The sequence below is a fragment of the Hypanus sabinus genome, chromosome 8 (assembly GCF_030144855.1).
Source record: "Hypanus sabinus isolate sHypSab1 chromosome 8, sHypSab1.hap1, whole genome shotgun sequence".
NCBI lineage: Eukaryota > Metazoa > Chordata > Chondrichthyes > Myliobatiformes > Dasyatidae > Hypanus > Hypanus sabinus.
Window position 1 is genome coordinate 19,802,041 of NC_082713.1, and position 18,775 is coordinate 19,820,815.

At 42.3% G+C, this 18,775-nt stretch overlaps 1 protein-coding gene across 1 annotated transcript in view; it reads left to right on the plus strand.

Annotated features, from left to right (window-relative positions):
- Nucleotides 1-18,775, plus strand: part of LOC132397953 (protein ATP1B4-like) — a 66,146-nt gene that overhangs the window by 33,546 nt on the left and 13,825 nt on the right. Inside the window, exons 3-5 of the mRNA XM_059976787.1 lie at nucleotides 19-193; nucleotides 12,996-13,124; nucleotides 14,670-14,774. Coding sequence (XP_059832770.1) covers nucleotides 19-193; nucleotides 12,996-13,124; nucleotides 14,670-14,774 — 409 coding nt within the window. The remainder of the gene's footprint in view (nucleotides 1-18; nucleotides 194-12,995; nucleotides 13,125-14,669; nucleotides 14,775-18,775) is intronic.

Below are 18,775 nucleotides of genomic sequence, written 5' to 3' on the forward strand. Positions count from 1 at the left end.
CATCTCTCACTGATTCAGATAAACACAGCTGGAGGTAAAGGGGAAAGTAATGAAGAGAAGGCAGGAACCAACCTGGTGGCTAGCAAACGTGTCACACTGGGCAAACACTGGAATGAAAGAATGCTTGAGTTTAAAGAATTTCTATGGAACCCAGCCAGGAAAGAATTCATGGGAAGAACATCCAAGAGTTGGAGTAAGTAATGCATGTTTGGTGCTGGTTTTCATTTGGAGAGTTTCACAGAAGTTGCGGCCAACGTAATGTTGGACTGAATCATAACTTGTACTTTGTGTCATGTATTCTTAGCATTTTTAGATCACTCTTCACAACACATGAATTTTGATTCCGAAGGTGACAACACTGATTTGGTTAAGGAAAGGTAAAATGAGGGGCAGATAGCAAAGGATATTATTAGTTACGAGAAAAGTGCCAGCGTTCAACGACTTGCCGCTCTCTTCAGATTTGGATTGATTTTATTTATCAATCGTACGTTGGAACACGTAGTGAAATGCATCGTTTGTGTTGACAACCAACCCAACCTAAGGATCCACACTTTGTCGTGCCAACTTACCATGCCCGCAATGCTTGGCGGAACAACACAGAACTCAACAAAACAGGACAATCAAAACAGTCAGAATCGGAAACAGAGTCACTTTACTGTGAAACGTACCAGAATTGATAGTGGTTTTGTGACAAGCATAAAACACAGGGCAGTGCTGTAAAAGACATGCAATAGCATCCAACAATTTATAAGACAATGACAATTAATAATTAGCAGAATGGTCACATGTACAAATGTCAATAATGAAACTTAAGTAAATATGAATAGTCTCAATAATTTCAACAGAACAAGGAGAGCAGGAAAGACCATCTGAGCAATCACTGCTTAAAATAACATTTTGTTAACAAGACTGCACATAATACAGATCAGATCACCAAAATATGAAGACTGTGCAGTCAAGAGTCTTCATGTGCATGCACTAGTGTGAAGAATTGTTTTCCTAATTCCGTGTAGTCATCACAAAGCAAGAATATTAACTCTAAACCCTAACGTCAGGTAAAAATATCAGGTAGAAGCTTGTATAGGAAATGATTGTAACTTTAATGAAATTTGTACTTTTCTTACGGTGTCTAAGACTATAATACCATAAGACATAGGAGCAGAGTTAGGCCATTTGGCCCATTGAGTCTGCTCCATCATTCTATCCTAGTTGATTTATTACCATTCTCAATCCTATTCTCCTTCCTTCTCTGCGTAACCTTTGACACTTTACTAACTGTGCTGTCTTTACGACAGTTATTTAGTTTATAATATTTTCGCTTAGTAATTCATTTGATAGTATTTTCTAGTTAGAATTAGAAGTGTTTAAAGTATATTCATTGCATGTAAAATATATCGGCATGCGATGACGTCACATCCGGTTTCGCCGCGTCTTGTGAGAAAATACCGGTTTGAAATTAACGCGAGGGTGGGGGCTCACCACGAGGCACACCTGAGCAGAAGTTGTTTTGCAAGCATTAGAAATCACAGTGAGAGCAACACTGTAAGTTAATAGATAATCGATATATTGAACTAAGATGTTAACGCCGATCCTGTTAAAAGTAACGATGGTCGATAGTGTTTATGTTTTCATTAGTTAAAGAGTTGCGGATAGTTTGCATTGAAGTGTACTTAAAGTAGTCAATGGCGCAGGTAAACTCTGCCTGTATACTGCACCTTAGTGTAATGTAGTTATAGTCACCTTTACAAGTATTTACAATTGAAATGTGATATTAAGAAAGGAACAAATACTGTATCAATCTTGTATTGTTTTATCAACAGTTTTCACCATATGTTAATGTGAAGAGTGAACAGTAAATGGTTAATCTTACTGCAAACTGGTTTCATTGACTGTGGTTTATCTCGACATTTAATTCGGCGTTCGTTACACCCGAAGGAGAACGTTACACTAACCAAGAATCTATTAAGTCTGTTTTAAATATACCCAATGACATTGCTGTCCATTGCTGTCTGTGGTAATGAATTCCACAGATTCACCATCCTCTGGCTAGAGAAATTCCTCCTAATCTCTGTTCTAAATGCACATACCTCTATTCTGAGGCACTGCCTTCTGGTCCTAGATTCACCCACTACAGGAAATATCCTCTCCACGTTCATTCTATCTCAATTTTTGAATATTCGACGAGTTTCAATGAAATCCCCACTCATTCTTCTAATCTTCAGTACAGGTTCAGAACCATCAAACACTCCTCATACATTCTAATTCCTGGGATCATTCTTGTGAACTTGCCCCAGGCCCTCTCCAATCCCCACACATCCTTTCTTAGATGAGGCCCAGAACTGCTCACAATACTCCCAAGTATTGTCTGACCAGTGACCTTATAAAGCTTCAGCATTTGCTGAATTCATCACATTTGATAAACATTTCAGTTATTAGGCTTATAGTAATCTGCATTTTCATTATATAAATGTCCTTTTTGTGTGTGGTTGTGGAATTAGTTTGGAAAATTTGTATGCATTCCACCATGTAAATCCCCTTGGTAAGAAAGGGGTTGTTTGTTTCAAAATTCCAAAGCAGAATTTACATTTTAAAATGTATCAAGCAGCTTTCATTGAGATGATAGAATAATTTCACTGATATTTGAACTAGCAGAAAGCTTAGGCAGAAGCAAGGATGACATTTATAGCGGTAAGGTTTTGGATTGACCTACCAATAACATAGAATTGCAATATTTGTATTAAAAAAGAACCAGGAGCTGTCAAAATGTTAAAGGAAACTTACCATATATTCACTGTCAGCATAGTGTTTTATGTTATAAGATCACCAGGGTCTCCCTCCCTCCAGCTGTGATACTTACCAGGAGCATTGTATACACAAGGGCCTGAAGCATTGTTGAGAATCTCTAGAACCAATCCACAATCTCTTTAACCCACTGCAGTTAGGAAGGATGTATGGGAGCATCAGGACTAGGTCTAACAGACTGGGTAAAGCTTCTTCCCTCAGGCTGTGGGCCGACTGAATACCCACCACCAGCACTAAGGTCTCGTCATTAGGACAATGAGCTGTTTGCTGTTTTGTGCTGCACACCAAATGCACTTGTTGTTATTCCTCGCCGCGCCCTGTGGCTCATCAGGCAGCAACCCTGCTGCTGCTTTAGCGCTTTGTCTGTTTCTCATGAGGCCGAGTTGCTGGCTCAGTGTTCGATGAAAGCGTGCAAGGAGCTGGCCGGATTTGAACCCGGACCACTCGCCTCTAAAGTTGGTGCTGATGCCACTGCACCACCAACACTTTGAATTGCATTTTATTAACTTATTTGTGGTGATATCTTGTTTTACGTGCTGTGTGTGATAGATGTTTTGTGGTGCACTGCAGGTTAGAGGAGCACTGTTTGCTTATATACGTGTACGGTCAGATAACTATGAACTTCAACTTGATTGGCAAAGTTTAAATTTATTTAAAAAGTCTAACAGAGGCTTTAATAATGTTATTGTCTGCCATCAATATCATACATATTCTAACTGTTGGTGGGAAATGAATCAATAAGCTAAACATGAAATGTCGTCATTTGTAAGAAGCAGTTCTATTTCCAGTCCACCAACGGATTTGGAAGAATGAGTGGTGAAGAATTTGTGTGCTGACTCTCAAAACCTGGGTGTTGATGTCCTTTGGTATTACCAACAATTTAAGCAAAGTGAGCTAAACATGTTTCTTCACGTTCCCTTGTTCCATAGTTGTTCTCGAATTAAACCATATTCAGGGATTTATCTTTGGATCTGATTGAATATGCCATGGCCACCACCAACTTCATCAAAACCTGCATGGGCGAGTGTGCATCTCTGAGAACATACTGAGTTTTCCAGAAACCAGAGGCCCTGGATGAACCAGGAGATTCGAAGTCTGCTGAGGACTAGATGTGTGGCGTTCAAGATTGGTGATCCAGAATCCTACAAGAGGTCCAGGTACAACATATGGAAAGCCATAGTAAGAACAAAGAGGAAATTCTGTGTGAAATTTGAGACACTATCAGATGCACAACATCTGTGGCAGAGTTTGCATGCCATTACTTCCTATAAGGCAAAATCGTAGCTTCACTCCTTCATGAGTTCAATGCTTTTGATGCACTCTAGTGACCCTGTGACTTCTGTCTTGGAGCCTGATGTTAGAACATCCTTCAGGAGGATGAACCTTCACAAGGTGTCAGGCCCTGATGGTGTACCTGGCATTGTACTGAAAACCTGTGCCAAGCAATTGGCTGGAGTATTCAAGGAAAACCTTCAATATCTTCAATTGCTGCTTCAAAGGGATAGCAATCGTCTTGGTGCCCAAGAAGAGCAGGGTGAAATGCCTCAACAATTATCAACTAGTAGCATCCACATCTGCTATAATGAAAACACCAATGCCTAGCACCTAGAATATTGTGTGCAGTTGTGGTCCCCTAATCTGAGGAAAGACATTCTTGCCATAGAGGGAGTACAGAGAAGGTTCACCAGATTGATTCCTGGGATGGCAGGACTTCCATATGAAGAAAGACTGGATCGACTAGGCTTATACTCACTAGAATTTAGAAGATTGAGGGGGGATCTTATTGAAACGTATAAAATCCTAAAGGGATTGGACAGGCTAGATGCAGGAAGATTGTTTCCGATGTTGGGGAAGTCCAGAATGAGGGGTCACAGTTTAAGGATGAAGGGGAAGCCTTTTAGGACTGAGATGAGGAAAAACTTCTTCACACAGAGAGTGGTGAATCTGTGGAATTCTCTGCCACAGGAAACAGTTGAGGCTGGTTCATTGGCTATATTTAAGAGGAAGTTAGATATGGCCCTTGTGGCTAAAGGGATTGGGGATATGGAGAGAAAGCAGGTACAGGGTTCTGAGTTGGATGATCAGCCATGATCATACTGAATGGCGGTGCAGGCTCGAAGGGCCGAATGGCCTTCTCCTGCACCTATTTTCTATGTTTCTATGCCCTTGAACGGAAAATCCTACAAAAAAGTTCTTCAGGGGTAAAGCTGTCTGCACCATGGAACATGTCTACCTGAAGCGTTATCACAGGAAAGCAACATCCATTATCCAGGTCATGCTCTCTTCTCAGGAAGAAGGTACAGGAGCCTCAGGACTCACACTATCAGCTGTTAGGTGCTCCAAAGTAGAGTGGAGAGCCTGTGAGATTACATCTGCTGTAGACCTCTGGTGGTCTTAGGGAAATTGCAGTGGATCCAAGTTCTTGTGCAGGCAAGAGTTAATTCTAGTCTTAAGCAACTTCTTGAAGCCTTTCTTGCTTTCTTGAATTTAATGTGGTGCTGACATCTCCATTGAGACAATCAACCATCTGTTGCTTTAAAACCTTCGTGACCCAGCTTCATAGAAAGCTCCTGTGATGTATTTTTTCTAACATTGTTCCACTGATATGTACACCTGGCCCAATTACAATGGAAAACCATTGACTGAGGACCTCTTCTGCATCTCATCTGGATCCATAACTTCACACTTTCATTTCTGCGATTTTCCCTGTTGTCCCTCGCATAATGCCCATTCTTCTCACTGATTATCTTGTTGATGTGTCATGTGTGCAATTGTAGATTTTGCCACTCCAGTTATCTGTCAGCAGATGATGAGGGGCGTTAGACCAGGGGTCACCAACCTTTTTTACACCGCAGACCGGTCTAATATTGACAATGTTCTTGTGGACCAGCCGATGGTGGTGGGGGGGGGGGGTGGGGTGGTGTTAATCATGACCGGATTATAGGTGATAAGTCATCTATAAGTCACTCATAAATGGCTAATACACTCAATTTCGTTTCTAAAAGGGTTTATCTAACGAATTTAATATTAAACACACAGCACATATTTTCCTCGCATGAACATAGTTGTAAGTCAATTATAACTCACTTAGAAATCAATAGCATCATAACATTTTAAGTAACGTTCGGTATTAAGCACACAGCGCGTATTTTCCTCGTATGAACATATAAAATCATTGCAACACACCAGTGAGAGGACAGGGTAAGGGCCAGAGGTCCCCATGCCGGGGCCGCGGCAATCACAGTCCGTAGAGAGCAACTGATTGAGCGAGGAGTGCGACAGGGTGCGTGTCCGCCCCCCCCCCACCCCCGTAGGTAGGTAGAATCTATCGGCTGACAAAAGTTTGGCTCGGGGGATGACTTTCAGTAGGTCGCAGCGTGGTAGCTGCTCTGCTACTTATGAAACCCTGAGCCCGAATTAGATCATCTGCGAATATTTTACAACCGGGTTCCCCACGAACATTCGATGTGCTAAACAGGTTCAGAGGTGGCGCCCATCTGTCCGCACTCCAGGCCAGTAGCAACAGTTCTTCTCGCTGGCCGCACGAGGCGGCCGATTACCTGAGGCCAACCAGTGATCCCTGGCACGAGGGTATCACTGCTTTTAGATGACTGTTGACCTCACGTGGGTTCAAGTTCAACAGTGGGCATGACAGGGATTGAGGAAAGGTGCAGCTGACTCATTTCGCCGAATCATATCGTATTGCCCGGTAGCACATGCTTCGTGGCCCAGTACCTGTCCGCAGCCTGGTGGTGGGACCAGTGCGTTAGACGATGCCTTTTAAATTGACCCAGTAAGATAATTTTTTTGGCTAGTGTCAAATCATTTTATGGCCAGGGTCTCAAGAAAATTTAAAGTGAAAATTTAAAAAAAACATTTTCACAGATGTCTGCTTTTTGACTCTGCATCTATCAATGCAGATCCATCGGCATAACGTAAGTGCACACAACTATTCGCTCTAAGCATGATGTCATCTAATGGCCACACAACTGCACGTGACTGACCATCTTCTGCCCCAGTTAAACGGCATAGTCTCCCAAATAAACAAAGGGAATCCCGGCTATTCTCTTCATTAGTTTTTGTTCTTTAAGAGTTATTTCAAATAAGTGGGCGCCATGACTAGCCAAAGGCTCAATTAACCAGAATCCACTGTATGCCCAGTGACTTGGCCTCCACAGCAATGAATTCCCAGAGTCACCACCCTCTAGCTAAAGATTTTGGGATCTAATTCATTCCATTCACAAAATCCCATGAAACTGTTCCTGTTGTACTAAAGTCTTTGCAGTGTAGCAGGAATTCCATTTTGGATAGGACAATGGGATCGTCACTGACTCCCAGTGAAGAAACCTCATTGAGGGAGCAGCAGCTCTAAAGAGTTCCTTACAGAAGGATATTCCCGAGGGAAGTTAAACAGAGGATATTAAACTTCTAGCTCTATTTTAACAATGTTGACACACTCAGTGGCTACTTACTAGGATTTACTAGGTTGTTACCTGGGTTTCAGCACTTAAGTTACAGAGAAAGGTTGAACAAGTTAGGTCTCTATTCATTGGAGCGTAGAAGGTTGAGGGGGGATTTGATCGAGGTATTTAAAATTTTGAGAGGGATAGATAGAGTTGACATGAATAGGCTGTTTCCATTGAGAGTAGGGGAGATTCAAATGAGAGGACATGATTTGAGAGTTAGGGGGTAGAAGTTTAAGGGAAACACGAGGGGGTATTTCTTTACTCAGAGAGTGATAGCTGTGTGGAATGAGCTTCCTGTAGAAGTAGTAGAGGCCAGTTCAGTTGTGTCATTTAAGGTAAAATTGGATAGGTATATGGACAGGAAAGGAGTGGAGGGTTATGGGCTGAGTGCGGGTAGGTGGGACTAGGTGAGATTAAGAGTTCGGCACGGACTAGGAGGGCCGAGATGGCCTGTTTCCGTGCTGTGATTGTTATATGGTTATATATGGTTATATGGTTTTATTAGGTACACCTCGTTAATGCAAACATCTAATCAGCCAATCGTGGCAGTAATTTGATATATAAAAGCATGCCGATGTGGTCAAGAGGTTCAATTGAATTAGAATGGGGGAAAATGTGATCTTAGTGACTTTGACTGTGGAATGATTGTTGGTGTTAGAGGGGGTGGCTCGAGAATCTTAGAAATTGCTCATCTCTCTGGGATTTTCATGCACAAACGTCTCTAGAGCTTAGAGAATGTTGCGATAAACAAAAAACATGCCGTGAGAGGCAGTTCTGTTGGTGAAAATGCCTTCTTAATGAGAGAGGTTACTGAAAAATGGCCAGCCTGATTTGAGCTGACAGTAACTCAAATAACCACGTGTTACAACAGTGGTGTGCAGAAGAGCATCTCATTAACTGGGTGGAAATTGACCCTCCCAAATCCATGGGCCAAATACCTGAGGTTAAGCTTCTTACTTTAACATTTCCAAAGGGCTTCAAGAACGTTATTGAGAAACAATGTTGCCATGTTAGTTACTGAAATGTCTTAGGGTTTGACTTCTGCTCTGAGAACATTAAATGAAGGTAATGTCACCATAAAAATAACAGACCCAAATCTTTTCTACACTCATGTTAACTCTTAGCCATTAATCTTTGACCAGCTTTGTTGCAAGATCTTAATATCCAGACAACACATTGTTTGCAGTTAATTTTTATTATGGAACTGTTTTTATCTTGATAACTTTTAGGAATCCCCTTTTCAAGATTCAAGACTCAAATGTATTTATCCTGTGTCTGTCGAAGCATACAGCAAAATGCATTGTTTGCATTAACACCCAACATACTTTTCTCAACTCTTACAGGATTGATACCCAAGTCTGGAATTACACCCTCTAGTTCTAAGTTCATCAGCTGGAGAGAGGAAAGGCGGTGATAAAGTGGTGGTGGCGGGTGTGGATGGGTTTGTTGATCAGTCTTACTGCTGGGGGAAAGTAACCATTTTTGAGTCTGCTGCTCCCAGCATTGACACTAAGTAACCCCCTCCCTGATGCGAGTTACGCAGAAAGCTGGGCAACATCTCTCTAAAGTGAAATAGGATTAATGTCTCCTTTCCAGCGCCTGCAGCTTTGACTTTTTTTTTAAGTTTTGAAGAATGCTGGCTATTATTCTACATGAGAGGAAGCTATATAATGATTTGTATCTGTGTGAATACAGATATATGAGCTTTATGGAGAGTTAAGAAAGATTTGGGATTATAGGTCTCCTGAGATTTTCTTAGTGGAATTGAAAGAAATGTAGTTTATAATGATATCAATTAATGTAAAATGTAATGTTTCCCTTGATGAAGGTGATCTGTGTTTATTTATTTGCTTGGAGACACAGCATTGAATAGGCTCTCCTGGCTTTCAAGCTACCCCTGATTTAACACTAGCCTGATCACGGGGCAATTTGCTATTAACGTACTAACGGTACGTCTTTGGACTGTGGGAGGAAACCGGAGCACCCGGAGGAAACCCATGCATTCTATGGGGAGGATGTATAGACTGCTTACAGATGACGTCAGAATTCGACTCTGAACTCCGACACCCCGAGCTGCCGTGGCATTGCGCTAACAGCTCTGCTACTGTGGCTTCTATGTCCTTTAACCCAATCAAGTCCAATTATGGTAGCTGGCACACGCTGATGTCAATTAGAGAGAAAAGCTTTGTCTGTAGATTGCAGCTATTTTTAAAACATTGACTCTACACCATGATTAGAAACCCCACTAGAATAAAGACAACAATTGTTTTTTTTTATTTGCACTTTCAAGAATTGTTTTGAATTTGTAACGCTGTCAATTTTTGAAATAAAAACTGAAGGGATGGATAATCTCAACTGGTCAGACCACCTATGAGGGAGCTTTTGAGAGAGAATTTGCAGAATCAATCCCACACTCACAGAACTGGACTAAAGCAGGAACCAGACCAGATCTTGACCCGAAATGCCAACTGTCCATTTCCTTTCACAGATGCCACCTGACCTGCCAAGTTCCTCCAGCTGTTACAAGATTAGATTATCTTCTATTTGTTACATATACATTGAAACATGCAGTGAAGCACGTCATTTGTGTCAAATCAAATCAGCGAGGATTGTGGTGGGCAGGACAGTCCGAGGATGTGCTGGAGGTAGCTTGCGTGTGTCACCACGCTTCCGACACTAACAGAGCATGTCCACAACTCACTACGCATAACTGTACGTCTCTGGAATGTGGGAGGAAACAGGAGCATCCAGAGGAAACCCATGTGGTCACAGGGAGAATCGATTCCCAATGGCTGATTCTTGCGGCAAAGCGATGCGTTAACACTACGGTACCATGCTGCCCACTATTAAGTTGATCAAGATTCCAGCACCTCCAGTCTGTGGTGCCTCTGAAACGATGTAAAAATTTTAGATAACATAGGGTGCGGAAAGGGTATAAGAAGGGCAGGAATGGGAGATTATTTCTGATTTTCAGCACCAGTAATATTTACCTTCGTTATTTTCTTAAGTCTTTTACTGAAATGTGATCAAGGAGCACTATATTTAATTTAACTTGTTTAATAATCATCTGTTTCCCCTTATTGTCAATTTTTGATGGTTAGACAGGCATTTATACCTTTGGGGGGTTCTAACAAATTTAAGATTTCAATCAATCTCAAGGAGAAAAACAAAATTAAGGTAAGTTGTTGATGAAGGGTCCCGATCTGAAACATCAGCTGTTTATTCCTTTCCATGGATACTGCCTGACTTGCTGAGTTCCTCCTGTATTTTGTGTGTGTTCTTTCTAGTGCAGGGGTTCCCAACCTGGGGCCCATGGTTAATGGCTCCTTGCTTAATGGTATTAGTCTATGGCATAATAAAAGGTTTGGAAGCCCTGTTCTAGTGTGTAAGGTGGCATTGGATGAAGGAATGTTGGCAGGGCCACCTAAAGGAACGAATGGCCTCTGTGAAAGCCAGCAGATTGCCAAACGGCAATGAATTATTGATCACACCGAAGCCGGACAGAGTGGATACGATTAATTATGGTGTTAATTAAGCATTATGACCACATTGCTGTGTGACTAGAAATTGATTTTGTGCAAAAGCAAAATGCTGTAGATGCTCGAAGTTGAAGCAACAATAGAAAGTGCTGTTGTGCATTGTTTATGGTTAACTATCCTCCACTAACTGCACTTATTGGAAGAAGATGCTGTGAATTCTTTATCTCTGCCCATTAAATAGACAGTCAAGAAAATAAACTATATTTGTTGTTCATACACCACTACGAGTCATACATTTCACACTGCTCCAAAATCCTTGCCTGGCACCATAAATACTCTTACGTAATAAATGCAAACATCGATACACTGATATACCTGGGCAAAGGGAATTTCCATCCTTGCCATCCATCCTTGAAGGCAGTGTGAAGATGATTAAGATTAGTGTTAGTTGTCCCATGTACATCAAAACATACAGTGGAACGCGTCATTAGCCTCAATGACCAACACAGTCATTGGGTAGCCTGCGAGTGTCGCTGGATTTCTGGTGCCTACAAAGCGTGCCCACAACTCACTAACCCTAACCCGTTAGTCTTTGGAATGTGGGAGGAAATGCATATGGTCACGAGAAGAACATATAGAGTCCTGACAGATAGAGGTGGGGATTGAACCCCGATAACTGGCACTGTAAAGCATTGCAGTGCCGTGCTGCTGCTCTCATGCCAGCTTGGTTAACCCTTAGTAGCCCCAGCAAACTGCTCTGTTATATAAAGCACTCTATTATAGTGGTTCGAGGATGGGCAATGAATGGTCAACATTAGTAAGGATGCTCACATGCTGAGCTTTTATAAGATGCGATTCGTTGTTCCTTTCCCTGCCTTCTGTCACGTCGGGTGGCATTCGTTGCTGTTTCTTTAGCATTTTTGTCTTGTTTTACTTTTTACGAGGCTGAGTTGCTAGCTCGATGCTCAACCCAGCACGGATGGCAAGTCTGCAAGGAGCCGGCTGGATTTGAACCCAGGACCACTGGCCTCAAAGTCCAGTGCTGATGCCACTACACCACCAATCGGCTATAAAATGTGACTTATCTTCTTCAAAATGTTCTGGAAAAAAATTAAAAATCCAGACTTTAAGAAAGTACTATTTACATTGCCAGTGTTCTTCTCTGGACTGTGGATGCAGTTTTGATTCCTCATTGTGTTGATATTCCTGTAGCAAAATGATATTCAAAGACTAAACTACAGGTATTCTCTCACTAGGGAAGTTAACACTGCTCTGCTCTTGCCTGCTGACAGAATGACATTGGCTTATCATCTGATTTTCCTCTCCTGTTGGTGATTCTTCCAGCTGGTGAATTTGTAACTAGAGGGCATAAGTTTGAGGATAAAGGATCAGTAATGAAGGAGTGGAGAAAAATTGGTTACTCACAGGTTTATCATTCATAAGATTCTTTGGACAATTCAGTATTGAACATATTCAAATGGTATGTTTTGTCATACAGCTACTTTTCATTGAGAAATTAAGGGGCTGGGGCTATATTGCCTGGCTATATTGGGGAAATGAGTGGTCAGAATAAACAGGACGCTGTCTGTTACGCCTCTGGTGTTTAAGGCAGCAATGAAGGTATTCCATCTCTGTCTGTCCAGGGATCAGGGACATCGTTTCAGAAGCTTCCTCTCAGTTTTCACTATGGTCAGTCATGCGAGTCCCGAGTGGAGACTCAGGAATACCGTCATGCTCCGATGTAGGAGGATTGCCATTGCTGGTTCTCTAACAGTTTTGTTTTACCAATCAGGGTTGTTGGCCCCGAGCTGAACCCTCAAACCTGGAAGTCCGGTGAACTACACTTTGTCAGGCCTCTGTCTGGCATAGGTGACTCGATCAAGAGCCAAAGCAGAAAGCCCTGACTCCAGCCAACATAGCTCTCGAGGCCATTGAGGCACGCAAGCCTCCAAACCCTATAACGAGATTGTGGACCTCTGGGAGGAATCAGGCGGAAAGGATCACAGCAATATGCTAGACCCTGAGAGAGAATGAACACTAAGTATTTAATTCAATAAAGTGACAGGCCTAGGAAAACACAGGAAAAGTAATGGGGTGTGTTGGGCAAAGCAAGAGCGTAAATTCTAGGAGGAAAGAGAGAAGTATAGTGAGAAATATCGGGGGAATGAGACATTGTATCTTCAAACAATAGAGTTTTTGTGGAACTGTGTATATGTTTCTAACAAAGTTATTAATGCTTATTTTGCAGCTCTTATTCTACTGTTTTATGTCTGTTTATATTCCTTCTTGGCTGGGATGTTTGCTCTCTGCTTTTATGGGATGCTATCAACATTGAGTCCATATACGCCAAAATATCGTGACCGTATCAACAATCCAGGTATTTAGACACGTTCTAAGTTCAATGTACATTTATTATCAGAGTATGTATACGTTATATAACCTTGAGATTTGTCTCTTAACAGGCAGCCACAGAACAAAGAAATACAGAAAAAAAACTATCAAACACCCAATGTGCAATAAAAAAACAAATGGTACAAACAATAAACACAAGCAAATTGTGTTCTGAATTGAAGTCCAGAGAGAGAGAGGGAGAGAGACCACAGACTCTCAGTTTAGTGCAGAACGGGGCAGCGATCCTGACCATCGCTGCGGGCCCCAACTCCTCGACCTTTTCAATCTGGCCTGGCGCTTCATTTGTCATCCAACCATCAACTTCAGTTGGTTCAATACACTTTGGGGCCTGGGCCCCGCTGCTTTGATTTGGACTGTACCCAAACTATCTGATTCGGCCTGTCACTTAAATCACCGAGCCTAAGAGATTAAATTTAGAAGATGGAGATTGCTAACAGCATTATCTTCATTATCCAATTATTGGCAGATCAAGTTCACTATTCAAAAGCAATTATTTCCTTCTCTGTATTGAGACAACCTTAATTACATGTACAGACTGAATCTTAATGGAATCCATAAGTAATTAAGAGCAACTTCTAACTTATAGCTCGTTACACCACCGGTGCAGGGCAGCAGTGAAGGTCCTCCACTCCACCCTTGGCCATCTTCTCTGTTGGGTCCCAGCTGTGGTTCACGGTCCTTCTTTCTGCCTCTACAGTGCGCAACAAATTTTTTTGGTCTCCCGAGTTTCCTCCACCCTTCAGGGGTCCAACGAAGTGCTGTATTGATGAATCCATCAGCTTCTCTTCTCACCATGTGCCCAGTCCATCTCTAACGTTTTCCCCATGATGATTGTAGCCACGTTCTCTTGGCGACACTGAAGGAGTAGGGTGTGCAGCTGGTTTACAATTACGTGATGTCAGAAAAGGAGATAGATGGGCTGTTGCTCAACAGCTACGGTGAGGCTACTCTCAGTATGGAGGAGCAACACCTCATATTCCGTCTAGGTAGTCTCCAACCTGATGGCATGAATATTGATTTCTCCAACTTCTGGTAATTTCTCCCCCCTCTCCCTTCTCTCTTTTTCCATTCCCCATTCTGGCTCCTCTCTTATTCCTTCTCCTCTCCTCACCCGCTCATCACCTCCCTCTGGTGCCCCTCCTGCTTCCCTCCTTTCTCTCATGGTCCACTCTCTTATCCTATCAGATTCCTTCTTCTTCAGCCCTTTACCACTTCCACCAATCAGCTCCCAGTTTCTCATTGCATCCCCCTCCCCCTCACATGGTTTCACCTATCACCATCTAGCTTGTACTCCTTCCCCCCCTCCCCCCCAAGCTTCTTATTCTGGCTTTTTCCCCTTTCCTTTCCTGTCCTGATGAGGGTCTTTGTCAGAAACGTGGACTGTTTATTCCTCTCCATCGACCTGCTGAGCTCCTCCAGCATCTTGTATGTGTTGCTCTGGGCTTGTGATCAGCGGTGCGACCGTTGCTGCTGAAGGTTAGAGCTGTCAATAAGCTTTCCATTTCCACAGGGGTGATGATACGTCCGGATGTTGGTGGATTTTCAATCGCGTTCAACCCAGCAGATGAGAGCACGTGGTCGCAGTACGTGCAAAACTTGCACCAGTTCCTTGCACGTAAGTTGTTTTGTTATTTCTCTGGGAGGGAATGCTGTAGGTTATCATTCAAAATTAAGAATGCCAATAATAATGAGGGGTGTGGTCAATGGATCATTTTATAACAGGAGATGATGCTAAATTTGTAGAATTCTAATCCCTAATAGTAATCCTTTTGCTTACACTGTGTCATTATCTTAGTAAATTCTCTGTAACTATCTAACCTCTGTTTCAATACTTTCCCCTTTGTCACCTAATATTTGTCTTTCCCTAGAGCTTCCCTCTTTTCTCTCAACTACCAATAAAACACCACATTCCACACTGAAGTTCCAGTCCTGATGAAGGGTCTCAGCCCAAAATGTCAACTGTTAATTCCTCTCCAGAGATGTTGCCTGACCTGCTGAGTTCCTCCAACATCTTGTGTGCATTGCTTTGAATTTGCAGCATCTGCAGAATCCCTTGTGTCTATTACCTATATTCCACCTGCTCTCTAAATGAACTGCACATTGTATCCAAAACTTTTTGCTCACCATACATAGTTTTTTTCTGCCTAACTAGTCTGCTGCCATCATCCTAGTGGTGATGTACGTTCCACCTCAGAACAACGTCAAGTCAGGCACTGGGGGAGCTGAGCACCGTCATCAGTGGGCACGAAACTGTGCACCCTAATGCTCTCCCTATCACTGAGGGGGATTTCAACCAGGCCAGCTCGAAGGAGTCTCTGAGCAACGACCACCAACATATCACCTGTGGAACCAGAGGAGCCAACACACTTGACCACTGTTCTACCACCATCAAGTGGGCTCACACCCACACTTAGGAAAGTCTGATCATCTGGCTGTACCTCTATGTATAGGCAGAGCCTGCAGCACTAAGAAGGTATGGTCAACGGATGTGAAGGAGCGCCTGCAGGACTGTTAACCATATAACACTCACAGCATGGAAACAGGCCATCTCGGCCCTCCTAGTCCGTGCCGAACTCTTAATCTCACCTAGTCCCACCTACCCGCACTCAGCCCATAACCCTCCACTCCTTTCCTGTCCATACACCTATCCAATTTTACTTTAAATGACACAACTGAACTGGCCTCTACTACTTCTACAGGAAGCTCATTCCACACAGCTATCACACTCTGAGTAAAGAAATACCCCCTCGTGTTTCACTTAAACTTCTGCCCCCTAACTCTCAAATCATGTCCTCTCGTTTGAATCTCCCCTACTCTCAATGGAAACAGCCTATTCATGTCAACTCTATCTATCCCTCTCAAACTTTTAAATACCTCGATCAAATCCCCCCTCAACCTTCTACGCTCCAATGAATAGAGACCTAACTTGTTCAACCTTTCCCTGTAACTTAAGTGCTGAAACCCAGGTAACATCCTAGTAAATCGTCTCTGCACTCTCTCTAATTTATTGATATCTTTCCTATAATTCGGTGACCAGAACTGCACACAATATTCTAAATTTGGCCTTACCAATGCCTTGTACAATTTTAACATTACATCCCTACTTCTGTACTCAATGCTCTGATTTATAAAGGCCAGCGTTCCAAAAGCCTTCTTCACCACCCTATCTACATGAGACTCCACCTTCAGGGAACTATGCACTGTTATTCCTAGATCTCTCTGTTCCACTGCAGTCCTCAATGCCCTACCATTTACCCTGCATGTTCTATTTGGATTATTCCTGCCAAAATGTAGAACCTCACACTTCTCAGCATTAAACTCCATCTGCCAACGTTCAGCCCATTCTTCTAACCGGCATAAATCTCCCTGCAAGCTTTGAAAACCCACCTCATTATCCACAACACCTCCTACCTTAGTATCATTGGCATACTTACTAATTCAATTTACCACCCCATCATCCAGATCATTTATGTATATTACAAACAACATTGGGCCCAAAACAGATCCCTGAGGCACCCCGCTAGTCACCGGCCTCCATCCCGATAAACAATTATCCACCACTACTCTCTGGCATCTCCCATCTAGCCACTGTTGAATCCATTTTATTACTCCAGCATTAATACCTAACGACTGAACCTTCTTAACTAACCTTCCATGTGGAACTTTGTCAAAGGCTTTGCTGAAGTCCATATAGACTACATCCACTGCCTTACCCTCGTCAACATTCCTTATAACTTCTTCAAAAAATTCAATAAGGTTTGTCAAACATGACCTTCCATGCACAAATCCATGCTGGCTACTCCTAATCAGATCCTGTCTATCCAGATAATTATTACTACTATCTCTAAGAATACTTTCCATTAATTTACCCACCACTGATGTCAAACTGACAGGTCTATAATTGCTAGGCTTACTTCTAGAACCCTTTTTAAACAATGGAACCACATGAGCAATACACCAATCCTCTGGCACAATCCTCGTTTCTAATGACATCTTAAAGATCTCCGTCAGAGCTCCTGCTATCTCAACACAAACTTCCCTCAAGGTCCTGGGGAATATCCTATCAGGACACGGAGATTTATCCACTTTTAAATTTTTTAAAAGCGCCAGTACTTCCACCTCTTTAATTGTCATAGGTTCCATAATTTCCTTACTTGTTTCCCACACCTTACACAATTCAATATCCTTCTCCTTAGTGAATACCAAAGAGAAGAAATCGTTCAAAATCTCTCCCATCTCCCTCGGCTCCACACATAGCTGACCACTCTGATTCTCTAAGGGGCCAATTTTATCCCTCACTATCCTCTTGCTTTTAATATAACTGTAGAAACCTTTCGGATTTATTTTCACCTTATTTGCCAAACCAACCTCGTATCTTCTTTTAGCTTTTCTAATCTCTTTCTTAAGATTCCTTTTACATTCTTTATATTCCTTGAGCAATTCCTTTACTCCATGCTGCCTATATCTATTGTAGACATCCCTCTTTTTCCGAACCAAATTTCTAATATCCCTTGAAAACCATGGTACTTTCAAACCTTTAACCTTTCCTTTCACCCTAACAGGAACATAAAGATTCTGTACCCTCATAATTTCACCCTTAAATGACCTCCATTTCTTTATTACATCCTTCCCATAAACCAACTTGACCCAATCCACTCTCTCTAAATCCCTTCGCATCTCCTCAAAGTTAGCCTTTCTCCAATCAAAAATCTCAACTCTAGGTCCTGTCCTGACCTTCTCCATAATTATATTGAAGCTAATGCTATTGTGATCACTGGACCCGAAGTGCTCCCCAACACATACATCTGTCAGCTGACCTATCGCATTCCCTAACAGGAGATCCAACACTGCTCCATCTCTAGTCGGTACTTCTATGTATTGTTGTAAAAAACTATCCTGCACACATTTCACAAACTCTAAACCATCCAGCCCTTTTACAGAATGAGCTTCCCAGTCTACGTGTGGAAAATTAAAATCTCCCACAATCACCACCTTGTGTTTACTACAAATATCTGCTATCTCCTTACACGTTTGCTCTTCCAACTCACGCTCCTCATTAGGTGGCCTATAATACACTCCTATCAGTGTCACTACACCTTTCCCATTCCTCAACTCCACCCAAATAGCCTCCCTAGAGGAGCTCTCTAATCTATCCTTCCAAAGCACCGCCATAAGATTTTCTCGGACAAGCAATGCAACACCTCCTCATCTGGCCCCTCCTACTCTATCACACCTGAAGCAACTAAATCCAGGAATATTTAGTTGCCAATCACACCCTTCCTGCAACCATGTTTCACTAATAGCTACAACATCATAATTCCAGGTATCAATCCACGCTTTAAGCTCATCCACCTTTCTTACAATGCTCCTAGCATTAAAATAGATACTGATTCAGTGGACTGGATAATATTCAGGGATTCATCTTCGAGTCTGAATGAATATGTCACCAACTTGATTAAGGTCTGTGTAGGCGAGTGTGTGCCTTTGAAAACATTCCAGACATACCTAAACCAAAAGTCATGGATGAACCAGGAGACTTGTAGTCTGCTGAGAGCTAGATCTGTGGCATTCAAGACTGTACCCCAGAAATATACAAAAAGTCCAGGTACAACCTAC